The 14,917-nt window shown below is 34.5% G+C and overlaps 1 protein-coding gene across 1 annotated transcript in view; it reads left to right on the forward strand.

Annotated features, from left to right (window-relative positions):
* Positions 1-14,917, forward strand: part of THADA (THADA, armadillo repeat containing) — a 285,149-nt gene that overhangs the window by 19,153 nt on the left and 251,079 nt on the right. The window contains 4 exon segments of the mRNA XM_006909639.3: positions 3,104-3,227; positions 8,730-8,881; positions 11,850-11,915; positions 11,917-12,064. Coding sequence (XP_006909701.1) covers positions 3,104-3,227; positions 8,730-8,881; positions 11,850-11,915; positions 11,917-12,064 — 490 coding nt within the window.

The raw sequence follows: 14,917 nt of genomic DNA on the forward strand, positions 1-14,917 counted from the left end.
AGGGAAATAAATAAAAGTCTCTTAATGAGTAGAGTTTCTGTGCTCTTTTCTTCGAGCTGGGTTTTACATATTCCTTCTGGTGCTTTGGTACTTCACTTAAGGTAGCCTGACTTGTGGAACCAATGCTGGAATGGAGGTCTATTACAGAATAATATTAATCGGTTAGCCTCAATAATTTACAGCTTATGTGGGCCAGATGAATTTAGTACTCTAATAAAAAGGTAATTGCCAGCCCTGAACTCCTCCACTCCTCCCCAGGATGGAAGACGACTATGTCTGGGCTTACTTCCTCTTTAGAGTGACATGACTTACAGTGGCTTAATGTTGACTCCTTTCATGTGGTCCAGCTATGGAGGTTTCTGTCTATTCCATTTTGGAGTGCACTTGAAGAGTAAGGCTGGCTTTCGGGATACTATGTCAATAGAATGGATGGAACCCCAGATACATTAGTCCCAATCTGGGCCTAAAGTCAGCTTGACGACCTTCAGTTTCTGTCCATGAGAACAGAATGAGCTTTACACTGGTTTCTAGCCTCTCAGAAGTACTCTTATTTTCTTGTAACACCCGAATAGAAGACAGAGCTCATCTGTTTTATTTCACTTAGGGAAACAAGTATAAGTTAATGATACATTGGAGTCATAATATACTCACTACCTACTTTAAACATTAGTATGGATGGACCTTAGTTTTCAGTTTTGTATTTGAATGATAAAAAAAATCATCTAAATAAGAATATTCTTATACAAAAGCTGAAGTCAGCTTCATCTTCATAAAATCCTAACAATAAAAATTGGAAAGTCACAACCTAATCTTTAAGGACATAGATTCAGTCCTAATTCTGCCATTGTCTAGTTGGCTTAGTTTATGAGTCTATTCAATTATAAGTAGGATTAGTAACCTCTGAAAGGTTGGTTTTGAGGATTAAACAGAAAAGCTCTTTGTAAACTTTAAATCACTCGTAAAAAGCCACGCTGGGTGTCATTAAAATTGACTAGAGTGTATATTGACCATTTAGTGTGTGTGGAACAGTTATTTTTTAGCCTTTCTTAGATCATTGCTAGCTGATTTAGAAAACAGATCTCTTGCTTCTTTTTTGCAAGGGGTAAAATGACTTTTGTCTGAATTGGGTACTTAGAAACACAAAACCTGTTTTGTGGATTGACATTCTGAATTGTCATGTGTGTGTAATTCCTTAGTTTGTGCTTATGGACATATATTTTTTGAAAACTAGTCTTTAGAGTCCTAATCTATTGAGTCAGTCTCATGGTTCTTATATTTTCTCCCAGCTGTAGTCACTTGTGGCTTCTGGAGGTTGTGACTTTGGCACTCTGTTATCAACATAACAGTAACAGTGAGTGTCATGCACAGTGTGGTGGCCTCAACGCCAGTTGCAGACTAGGGGCCAGGGAAGAAGGGGAGGCTATTTGGAAAGATAGCTTTTGAAGTCCAGTGAAAGATTATTTCATACCTAAATAACTGATATTAATAGCTAGAGTACTTTTTAAGTTTACAAAATGCTTTATATCCATGTTCTCATTTAACCCTTAATAACAAGGCTGTGAGATAGGCCTGATTATCCCCACTTAACAGTGAGAAGACTGAAGCCTGGAAAAATTAAGTAACCTGCCCCAGATCTCTCAGCTGGTAAGTGGTAGCTCCAGATCTGCTCTTGACTCCAAAATCTGAATAGTTTTTTCCTTAGTACCAGCTTAAGTGAAGGCCTGGATATAAGAAAGTGCAGTGAGAATTTGGGGAATGGTTAATTCACTGGTGTGAATGACATATAAGATACTTGGGGGAACAGAGGAAGTGAGTAATAGGAAAGGAGTTAGAAAATCAAATTGGGGCTGGGTAGTAGAGAGTTTTGAATGCTAGGCCAAGATATTTGGAAGCCTCATGAGGAGCCGTTAAAAGCGACTAGAGCATATATTGAGCCCCTTCTGTGTACGTAGGACAGTGTGCTCAGGACTCGGGATCCTGCCTTTATGGTGGTTATAGTCTGATTGAAAGAAAGAACTGTTATCTAAAAATATGTGATACTACAATTAGGATAAAATCATTCTTAAAGGATAAACTCGTTGTCCTTTAATGTGACTATTATGCTACTTATTTATAATTAAAACTAGTTTAAATAAGATATTTTCGAAAGCTATCCTATTCCTTTGAAACCCAACAGAATAAATAAAGTAATAAACTCTTACTTAGGGCCCGTAAGGGCCTATAGGATAAATCTCCACAGTTGTATGTCCTTGACCAAAGATATGAATGCAGGGATCCTATACAGAATCAGTTGAGACTAGGACTGCTTTTATGCTTCTCAGTTACCAATAAATGTTGTCAGGGCATAGTGGTATACAAGATGCTTGAGAATCACAACTTTTCTTTATAATTTTTCTCTTTGCTCTTACACAGAAATAAAAATAATATAATAATAATAATGATTATTTTTTAATTTGAGAAAGAATACTATCCTGAATAAAGTATTTTCTACTTTGTTCTTTTTTTTAAAAAAAAAATTACATTTTACTAAAAGTTTTCATTTTTTATCATTTGTATAAGTAGCATGGTAGAGCAGGAGTCTCAAAGAGGCAGATAGAAGACAATGGAACAGTTGGATTTTTTAATGAATTATATCATTATAGCCAAATTTATTAAGTATTACATTTACCAAATTTACCGTGTAGTATATATTGGATATTTCTCTGGTCATTTTAAAACTGAAAAAGTATACATACCTTTGATGCCTGAATGCCTCTGATGAAGAAAATCAGTATTCATATAGCTTTAGCATAAGTCAGGGAAGAACATCTTTCTTTCACTAAGAATGTGTTTTTTCTTGTGTGGGGTATGATAAGAATTGTACTTCTTGTTGAATCTACCAAGATGGGGTTCATTAAAGTTACGATATTACTCATGGTCAAAGGTGCTAATCAAAATTGTCAAGGGAAGTGAACAATTAATATTGTTTAAAAAAATCTTTTCTCTCTTAATTAAAAGAAAAAGAACCCCAATCTTAAAGGTAATACTTTGAAGAAAAACTATTGTGAGTTCACTCAGTTATACTTATTGTAATTTTTTTCTTTTTTTTTTTTTTTTTTTTTAGAATTTCATGTCATCCATTTGCAACAGTCTTTTTGAAGCATTGTTTCCTGGCTCTTCCTATCCAACTAGATTTTCAGCTTTAACCATTTTAGGCTCAATAGCTGAAATTTTTCCTGTCCCAGAAGGTAAGTTTACAATAATATTTGGGAAAAGTATTTTTTTCCCTCACAAAACACATACTTTTTCAGCATTTTGTTTTTCTTGAAGTTCAAGTTTTGTTGACTTTTTAGGTTCTTATGGGAGGTTTTCACTATGTAATTTTTATTTGGACATAATTAAATTTGTCAATAAGGGAGAGAAACTGTTTCAGTTATCATTATATGCCAGCCCCAAACTACAATTTTCATGGACTGTGCTTATTATGAGAAGAGTAGCTGCTCTCATCCTGCCCCAATTTATATGTTACTGTTTTAATATAGTGCCCAATCTGTTCTTTAAGTTTAAAAATTAAAAAAAAAAAAAGTTTCTCTTATGTATAACATTCCTCACTGAATCTTTGTGGTTAAAATGTGGTTTCCCTTTACATGCTATGCTGTTTCATAAGTCTCGATCTGGTTTCAGAAAGACTATATGAGGATATCATTTCCAGGCATTCTGATTTAATGATGCCTTTTGTGTGGGATACTCAAAGAGGCTGAACATTTAAGTTCCCTTTGAGTTGTTTTTTTCCTTTTTTGACAAGAAATGATTCTTTTTATCTCCATATGTAAGTTTACATGTGTTTTAATTTGATTTTTGGTTTGTGCTCAGTCTTCCTTGACTATGGTCAAACAGAAAAATATCCAGCTCAGCTGCTCTTTCAGAAAGAGTGGCCATTTTTAAATTTTTAGGCAAAGTATAATTTTTTGGTGGGGAAGAGAGTTATTTGATATTAATATAGGCTTGCTTCATTTGAAGAAAACCATTTTTTCAACTATTGTTTGAAAAAATTCGTATCAGTAGCAAAGTTTCAAGAGTAATTCAGTGCACAGCCATGTACTCTCTACCTAGATTCATCAGTTATTTATGTTTTGCCACACAGTAAGTTGTCACTTAATGGTGTCAATGGGTTCTTAGAAACTGGGACTTTAAGTGAAACGACGTATAATGAAACCAGTTTTACCACAAGCTAATTGATATAAACAACAGTTAAGTTCCTACAGCATATTTTTGGTCACAGAAACATCACAGAACTTCTAAATAAAGACCCGAAACACTTCTAATATTAAACATCAAAATAAATGTGAGCTATACATACATTTAAGAAAGATTAACAAAAACAAGTAAGATAATTCTTTTCCAACCTACTTATTCTAATTCAGGATTGAGGGTGCCTTGAGCCCTTCCCTATATCTCAGGGCACAAGGCAGAAACTGACCCTGACACGATACCTTCCCATTGCAGGATGCACTCATGCACACTCATTCAGGCTGGAACAATTTAGACGCACCAATTCACCAAACATGCCCATCTTTAGGATGTGGGAAGAAACTGGAGTAACTGGAGAAAAACCATGCAGACATGAGGAGAACATGCAAGCTCTACACAGTGGCCCTGGCCAGGGATCGAATTATTTTTCCCCTCATCAATGTTATAATGAAGGGATATTGAACTAAATGAAGTTATTCAAGAACCCGCTGTATTTACTATGTCTCTCTGTCTCTCATTAATTTTAAAACCATAACACAGTGATCATATTCAGGAAATTTAATGTTGATACAATGCTATTATCTAATATATAATCCATATTCAAATTTTGCCATTTGTTTCAGTAAATGGCCTTTTTTGAAAACAAATTTTCTCGTGATCCAGGAACCAATTTAGTATCACACATTGCATTTTTGTTATGTCTCGTTAGCCTCCTTTAATGTGGAAAGTACCTTATTTTATGATATTAATATTCTTAAAAAATGTATTTCAGTTTCACTTTGTCTTATTGTTTCCTCATGATTTGACTCAGGTCATGCATTTTTATTAGGAATATTGCATAAGCGATGTGTTTTTCTCAGGATGCCATATCAGGACATACATGATGATGGCTTGTCCCATTATTCATGATGATAAATTTGATCACCTGATTAAGGTAGGTGTAGTAGGCCAAAAAATGACCTTCAAAGATATTCACATCAGATCCTTAGAACCCATGAATGTGAACCGTACTCAGAAAAAGAGTCTTTACAGATATGATTAAGTTATAGATCCTAAAATGAGATAATTTGGATTATCTGTATGGATAAATGCCATCAGAAGTGTCATTATAAGAGAGAGAGGCAAAGGGAGATGTGACACATAGAAGAGGAATCACTGTGACAGTAGAGATTGGAGTGATATGACTGTAGGCCTTGGGATCCTGGCAACCACCAGAAGCTGAAAGAGACAAGGAATAATTCTCCATTTGAGCCCTGACAGAGTATGGCCCTCATAACATTTTGATTTTGGACTTCAGGCTTCCAGGACTGTGAGAGAATAGATTTCTGTGGTTTTAAGCCACCAAGTTTGTGGTAATTTGTTACAATTCTCATCAGTTTAGAAAATTTCAATGACACTACAACTGAACTTAGGCAGTAAGGTTTTACCTGAGAAGATTGATTATCCGTTTTATCTATTTAACGAAATGTTTTCTGTACATTTAATGTAGTCATAGTTGTACCTCAGCATAGGGGAATATTACTGGTAATTTTTCAATTGAGAGAGTAGTTTAATATATTTAAATGTATTTTAAAAGTGAAAAACCTGAGTCATCTTCCTAATGAATGAGTCACATATAATTGGGCAGTGACTGATGTCACAGTAATTAGGTTAATTAAACAACTGGGAGGTAAGGCAAATGGTGCAAACTGTACTATACCCATTAACCTTAAAGGAGGCTGACGAGGCAAGATCTAGAAATACAGCATGAGAAATGTATATTCATTCTATCTTTATCTCAAGAACTTTAATGTGGGTTTTTATTTAAGAGAAGGACTGTGATTTGGGATTAATCAAAATGATTTCTACATTCCCTCGAGAATGTCTTAATTCAAGAAGAATAAGCCACATGCATCTTTCTTACTTGGAATGAAATGTCACAGTATTCATGGTGAAAAGTTAGATTCCACAATCAGATTAAAGGGATTTATTCAGCAAATATTTATTTAGTATTATAATATGTCAAGCAGCCAAGGATAGGCAGTGTACAAATCAAAGTGCTTTCCATTTTTGAGCTTAGATTTTAGTGAAGCAAGTAATACATAGAATTTCAGATGGAGGTAAGTACTATGAAAAAATATTTCAAGAGGAGAATTGGAGGGAGATACAGAGTACCTGAGAGAATGGGAAGTGCTAGCTGTTCCATACAGTGGTGCCAGAGAAGGCTTCATATTTGAGCAGAGCTCTTAAACTACTAGTAGATAAGGAAGAAATCACTAGGGAAATTAGAAAATACTTTGAGAGAAATGAAAACAAAAACATAACATACCAAAACTTATAGGATTAAGCAAAAAAAAAAAAAAAAAAAAATGCTCATAGGGAGATTTATACTTGTATATGCCTACATTAAAAAAAAAAGGCTCTCAAATCAATAACCTAACTTTATACCTCAAGGAATTAGAAAAAGGAGAGCAAACTTTACCCAAAGCTAGTAGAAGGAAGGAAATAATAAAGATTAGAACTAAGATAAATAGAGAATAGGAAAACAATACCGAGAATCAGTGAAACTGAAAGTTGGTTTTTTAAAGAAAATCAACAAAATTGACGAAGTTTTGGCTATCCTAAGAAAAAAAGAAGGCGTAAATAACTAAGATCAGAAATGAAAGGGGCTATTTCTACTCTCCTTACAGAAATGAAAAGGATTATAAGAAAATGCTATGAACAATTGTATTATATTGTATTTTCAATAAATTAAGTAACCTAGAAGAAATGGACAAACTCCTAGACATACACATTACTGTATCGAGAAGAAATAGAAAATTTGAACATTTGTAACAAGTAAAGAGAGTGAGTAATCAAAAGCCTCTTGTGGCTTCACTGGTGAATTCTACCAGACTTTTAAAGAATATACACCAATTTTCAAACTCTTCCAAAAAATTGGAGAGGAGAGAACATTTTCTAACTCATTGTGAGGCTAACATCACCTTGATACAAAGGCCAGACAAAGACTCTACCAGTAAAGAAAACTGTAGGCCAGTATCCCTTATGAATATAGATGCAAAAATTCTTAACAAAGTATTAGTAAACCAAATCCAAAGCACATTAAAAGTATTATACACCGTGGCTAGGTTAGTGGAATTTAATCCCAACAATGTAACGGTGGTTCCACATAAGAAAAAATAGTTAATATAATATACTGCATTAGAACGAAGGAAAAAAAACATGATAATCTCAACTGATGTAGGAAAGGCATTGACAAAATTCAGCACTCTAATGATAAGTAGACACTCAGCAAACTAGGAATTGAAGGGAACTTCCTCAATGTGATAAAGAACATTCATGAAAAGCCCACACCCAACACCGTAAAGACAAAGCCTTTCTCCTAAGATCAGGAACCGGACACAGATGCTCACTTTCATCACCTCTATTCCCTATTTTAAAAGTTTTAGCCAGAACAATTAGGTAAGAGAAAGAAAGAAAGGTTATCTGAATTTGAATAGAAGAAGCAAAGTTGAGCAGAGGTGTGAATGAAGTGACAGAAACTTCATTTGCTTGCTCTAGGAATTTCACAGGGTTGTATTAACTTGTGAGTTAAGATTAAATAAAAAACGGACATCCTGTTTTATATTGCATAACATTCCCCAAATTAAGAAAGCATATGAATGTTTTCAGTTATTATAAGGGCTTACTTTGTTAAATGTTCTTCACATTCTTCTATGAAACACGTTATTCCCATGGTTATTTAGTCTTAATCTTAGAGTTAAATGAATTCAGTGACTGCCATCATTCTTTTGTGACAGTTTTTTTGTTCATTTCTTGGTTGTCTGTCTTTGAGTGGAGTTGGGGAAATGTAGTTCTCAATTTCTTACACATCCAAAAATGTTTGTATTGCGGTTATACTTGATACTGAAATATGCTTTTGATATACAATTTTTTGTCACACCTTTTTTCCCTGAGGATTTTGTAAGCATTGATTCAGTATTTTCTAGCGCTACCTGTTGCTCTGGTGAAGAGTGAAGCCAGCCTAATTTTTTCCACTTTGTAGGTGGATTGAGCTTTTTTTTCTGAATGGCCTAAAGATTCTTTCTTTATCTTTGATGCCCAGTAATTTTATTAGGCTGTGTCATATTGATTATTTAGTGTCAGTTCAACCAAGACATGGTAGGACTTTGGATTCTAGGTCAAGAAGTTTTATGAAGGTTTTTAAAATATACTTGTTTTTATTTATTTAAAAGTAAATTAGGTATCTATAATGTAATATATAACCTTTTGAAAGAGAATGAAGTGGTTTTAAACAACTTTTTAAAAAATATTTTTATTTCCTATTTGGAAATCTATAACACTTATTATTTTATCATTTTAGGAAATTAATGGAAAAATTATTCTTTTATACTATTATGGGTAAAGGGTAAAGTATGAAGTGTGAATTTTCATACTAACTTTCTATAAATTTGGCCAAATAACTTCAAAATGTTGAATTCCTTTTCCTTTTGTTCACCTAAAAAATAATTTTATTTTAGGTCAAGTCCAAACCGTGTATCAGCTGAATCATGATATTGATGTTGGTCGTTTCCAAACACTAATGGAGTGTTTTACCAGCACTTTCGAAACAGTGAAAATTTTAGCATTTGATCTTCTCATGAAGTTACCAAAAACAGTTGTACAGTTTCAGGTATTTGGACTTTTCCTACGTGAATGCGTATGCATGAAAAGTTTTTATTTAAGCAGCAGATAAAACAATCTGTGGATTGTCCTCCAGGTTCTTTGCATTTGCCTTCTTACATCTCTGGCTGTTTCAGTTCTCATTAATAGCTCTACCTATGTGGGGTAGTGGGATAGAGGAGTTAGGGGTGGATGGTGGAGAAGAAATATTGTTAAGAGAAAACCAAGTCCAAATCAGTGAGCTTTTTTTAAAATTGTTTTGATAAAAAAGAGGTGTAGTAGGCAGATTTTATTGTTTACAAGATTATTGGTGGATTTCAGTTAACTGTGGTCTCTCTGGTTTCCTCGGACATGTTAATATTTGATCAAAACACAGCACTTACAGTAACTAGAGTATTTTTTTTAGATAATCTCCCTGGTTAGATTGGGAAACTGAGCCTGAGGTAGAAAGCATGTTTCTGATCTTCCAATAAGCAATAGCTAAACTGAAACTGAAACACAGAGTACTTGAGGTTAACAACAGTTTGCTCCCTAAGTGGTCTGCTCGATCCCCAGCCCCCATTCTCTTCCTGACCCCTTGCACTTCCCATCTCGGGGTGGGAGCACAAGATGGGCTGGGAAATAAGGGCACAGCATGGGGATGGGTCCACAGGGGACTCCCTAGCCCAGGCATTCGGAGCTGCCCTTCAGGCTTATTCTAAGGCTGTGAGGTCACCAGCAACTCTGGGGTCACTGGCTCTATATGGCTTTCTGTTAGAGCTGTATAGCGAGGCCAAGGGTGCTACAGGGGCTGCAGCTGAGTTGTGGTCTGGGCTCCTGCTATTAGTCTCTATTTAGGGCCTGACAGCTTGTAGTTGCAGTGGGATTCTGTAGAAGCATGTGTCAGAGAGCACAAGGTGTCTGTTTCCATGGCTTCTAGATGGCATCGCATGATCTCAGAGCATCTTTTCTAACTTGGGCCCATAGTGTAGTTGCTTTCCAGTGTCTGCCTATCTGTGTGGTCTTTCAGGTGCCCTGGTGAACAGAAGCTTCCTTGGTGCTTCAGCTTCTAACTTTCCTACCATTTAGAGGTTTTAAAGAAGATACTTCCTGTTATTCTATTTCTTTTCTTCTCTCCCACACCTCCTTCTCCCTTACCTATCATCACATTGTAGCCTTATGTCATTCATATGTGTATGTGTGTGTGTATATATATATATGTATACGTATATATGTGTATGTGTGTGTGTGTATATATATATATGTATATATGTATATATACATATATATATACACACACACATACACATATACGTATACATATATATATATATATACACACACACATATATATACACACATATATATATGTATATATTTGTATATAAAACTATGCTTCATTTTTGGCAAATATTTTGAGTATCTGGAGTACGGAAGGTATGTTATAGCACCTATATGAAAGATCTGGTGATTATATGAACTATGAAGAGTTCTTAGAGGGCCTCTGTATCTCTAATTTGATAAACATACACTTGGTATATAGATACTAACTATAGAATCCAGAAGACTTAGCATATATGGCTTGCTCTAGGATTTTGGTGGTTATGTTATCTGGCCTGGCTTGCATATTAGTAAAAGGATCATAGGAGTAGACATTCAAGATTTTAAAATATTAATTATATATTACATAATATAAAGTATTACATATTTCTGAAGTCTTTGGGTATACCTTATATTAATATGTAATTAGTTTTTTAGTATAGTTAACTTTAAAATGTTTTTAAGTGCTGACCTAATCTCTCTAAGGACCCATATATATTTTTTGGTGGCATATCTTTTATGATTTTATTATTCACCTACTGTATTACCCTTCTTTCTTGTAGAGCTACATATCTAAGGCCTTTATATTATATTTTGATTGACCTCAGATGATAGATTCCAAAGGTTATATATATTGTTTATTATTAATTGGTTAGTTAAGGAATTCAGGGACTTAGCTGTCAGTTACAAAAAAAGTTGCTTAGATGCTTAACTAGTTTTTTTTAATATTTATTTAGATTTGAGCTTTGGCTACTAGCTCTAAGTTTTTTAGACCATGGAAAATCAAACATCAAATGACAAAGAATTTAACTGAAATCTAAATGAACTGATATTTGAATTAGTACATTTGATATCTATTATTTAGAAATTGTAAGACCTTAGATATTAGTGTACCTATAATGAAGTTCAAAATTAAGTTTATAATGATTGTTTTCCTTATATTAGACAGTTATGGAATAATCCTAGTCAAATCAATATTATTGAGCAGTGAAACTCTGAGTTCCAGAGTGGTGAACATGCACCCCGTCAACCCATGATTCCTGTCCTCAGCCCAGTGCCTTTTCATGCATATTACAGTGGGCTCTTCTGTCTTCTTTAGGACTGGCTATGTGAGTGGATGTGTATATGAGATGTAGGTGCTCTGATGCAGAATTTATGAGGCTTATCTGATTACTTTATTTTCCATGCATATACATGGAACTTCGCCAGGAACAGCCTGGTAGATTTGTATTTTTGCATAGATTCGTATTTTTCTCCTTTGCACTAGTTATGTGGGAAGGGGGAAAAGAGAAGGGCAGGAGTATGATGCCCAGGTGAAACAACCCCCGATTTACAAAAGAACTCTGGTCTGTATAGAAATAACAGAGATGATCTGGCTATAGCCATAGCAGAATTTCTACAGAAGAAAAGTACACTTTTGCTGTAGAAAAAGGTACTTTTTAAAAAAAGCTTTATCAATGTTCGTTCCCAACTGATATTATTTTCATGACTCATCACTAGAACTGATTAATAATCATTGTTAATAACTATAATAAAAAGTAACGTATATTTCGGGAGAAAGGGAATTAATATTCTTATTGAGTTGCAATTATGTGGCAGTCTCTGTTTTTCAATATATATTATTCCTTAAAGTGAAGAAATGTTTCAGTGACATTTACTTAGTCTGTGCTTTATTCTAGGATTCAGAGAAACTGCAAGGCTTATTCCAAGCAGCACTGGTGCTCAGCACCAGCAGCAAACAATATGCCTAGGGCTGGGGGTTCTGAATGCGGATGGTTCTTAATCTGGCGGAATGCTCTGCCGTCATCTCTGTCTGCCTACTTAAAAACTTATCAGGTTGCATGTGGAGATGGAGATAAATCTGCTTCTGTGGTGGAAAGTAACACATTAATGGGTTTGTATTGAGTAAATGACCTTTCGCTCTTATCAAAATGAATCTTACTCTCTCACTATTCATTTGGTTAGAATATTTAATGGTTAAACATTTCTTTGTGGTTTTTTTATTTGAGTTACTACCAGCATAGTAGTTTACCAGCATATAAGAATACCATGAATTTCTCTTGTGCAAATAAATAGTTTACTCAGCTGTAACACTTGTTTTTAATGAGATGATTCATGTTCAATAAGTAGATATATGAATGTACATTAATACAGCTCTTATTGACTTCTTTCTCTACTAAAAGTGTACTTTTGCTTCTGCAGAAATTTTACTGTGACTATACCAGATCATCTTTATTATTTCTATATAGAGCAGAGAGTTCCTTGTCAGGGTTTATGTTTTAAACCCTGTTTTATGGCTGTCATACCATCATAGCCTTTTACTCTTTCCATAGAGCCGGTTCTAAAACCTAGGGTCTGAGTTGGTTTAGATCTAGTAATTTTCAACAATATCTGTTACTTTTACATGATTTTGAATTTTATATAAATAGTACTATGTATTAGATAAATTTACTAGAATTTATTAACGCATTCTCCGTTAATGGACTTTTTTCTAAATAAATAATGCCAATTTGAACATTCTCGTATAGGTTTTCTAATGCACACGTCTAAGGGTTTATAGTAAACAAAAAAGTAGAATAGCCTCGTCATAAAGTATGTGCATTTTGAACCTTAGTGGATGATGCCAAATAGGTTTTCACATTGGAGTGCCACCTATAAATTATGAGAGTTGTGGTGCGTCACATCATCACCGTAACTTGCTATTGTCAGATTTAAAAAATTTGCAGAATATAAAATAGTATCTCATTGTGAGTTTATCTTGCATTTTTCTAATTGCTAATGTAATTGAGCATCTTTTAACATGTTTCTAAGCTGTTCACCTTTTCCTTTCTGTGAAATACTTGTTCACATCCTTTGTTCAGTTTTCTGTGGGGTTGTCTTTTTCTTATTGATATTGAGGAGTTCTTGATATGTCCCAAATATTAATAATTTACTGGTTATACACAATTCTAAAATTTAAAATATAACCTTCTCCTTCTGAGTGGTGAGGGAGCATATCTATTGTGTTGGGATAACTGGATATCTACATGCAAAAGAATGAAATTGGACCCACTACTTCATATCATATATAAAAACTAGATTAAAAAGTAGATCAAAGACCTAAATGTAAGCACTAAAATGATAAAACTCTTAGAAGAAAACATGGGCTTTAGTAAGTTTTTGTGATCTTGAGTGAGGTAATAGTTTGATAGATATGATACCCCAAACATAAGCAACAAAGAAAAATTAGATAAATCAGACTTCATCAAGCTTTTAAACTTTTGTTGTTTCAAGGACACCATCGAGAAAATGAAAAGACAGTCTGTAGAATGGGAAAAATATTTGTCAATCCTTTATCTAATAAGGGACTTGTATCTAGAATATATAAAGAGCTTTTATAGTATTAAAAGAATGTAACCCAATTTAAAAATGAACAAAGAATCTGAAGAGACGAAAAAGATAAATATGAATAATCAAAGCATGAAAAGATCAACCTTATTAGCTATTAAGGAAATACAAATCAAAATCATAGTGAAGAAGCACATAGTAGGATGACTAGAATCAGAAAAAAAAAAAGAGAGACAGCACATGTTGATGAGGATGCAGAGAAGGTGGATCTCTTATACACTGCTCATGGGAATGCGAAATGGTGCAGTCTCTTTGGAAAACAGTCTGGCAGTTCTTCAAAAGATTAAATGCAGAATTACCATATGACTCCACAGTTCCACTCTTAGGCGTTGTCTTCGTCTGCTCTGGCAGCTATTATAACAAGATACCATAGATTAGGTGGCTTAAACAACAGACATTTGTTTTTCTCAGTTCTGGAGGCTGGGAAGTTCAAGATTAAGGTACAGGCAGATTTGGTTCCTGGAGAGGACTCTCTCCCTGGTTTGCAGATAGGAGTCTTCTCACTCTGTGCTCACATGGAGCAGAGAGAACAAGCTCTGGTCTCTCTTCCTTTTCTTATGAGGACACTGATCCCATTACAGGGGTCCCACCCTCGTGACCTCATCAAAACCTAATTACTTCTTAAAGGCCCTACCTCCAACTATCACATTAGGGGTTAGGGCTTCAACATGAATTTGGGGGGAAGGGCACACATATCTGGTCCATAATGGACATATACTTAAGAGAAATGAAAACTACGTCCAAACAAAAACTTGTACACGAGTATTTATAGCAGCCTTATTCATAATAGCTAAAAAGTAGAAACAGTCCACATGTCTATAAATTGATGAATGGATAAACAAAACATGGTCTATCTGTGCATACAGTGGAGTATAATTCAAACTGTAAAAAAGAATGAAATACTGACACATGCTGCAACACAGATGAACTTTGAAAACATTATACTAAGTGAAAGAAGCATATATTATATGATTCCATTTATATGGTATGTCCAGAATAGGCAAATCTATAGAGACAGAAAACAGATAAGTGGTTTTCTAGGGCTGGGGAAGGTGAGAAGTGGAGGGAGGGGAGCGACTGCTAATGAGAGAGTCTTTTGAGGTGGGGAGGATGATAATATTCTAAAACTGATTGTGGTGGTGGTTGCACATATCCGTGAATATACTAAAAACCATTGACTTGTACATTTTAAATGTATAAATTAGATGGTATACAAATTATATCTTAATCAAACAATTATTTTAAAAAAAAACACACAAAACTGCTGTCCAAACAGCACATGGCACATAAGCGTAGGGTCTAATATAGATAGAGGATGTCTATGAGGAATGAGTCAGAGTGAATGCTGTAAATGGATCCA

Source organism: Pteropus alecto, unplaced genomic scaffold (assembly GCF_000325575.1).
Source record: "Pteropus alecto unplaced genomic scaffold, ASM32557v1 scaffold131, whole genome shotgun sequence".
In the NCBI taxonomy this organism is placed as follows: Eukaryota; Metazoa; Chordata; class Mammalia; order Chiroptera; family Pteropodidae; genus Pteropus; species Pteropus alecto.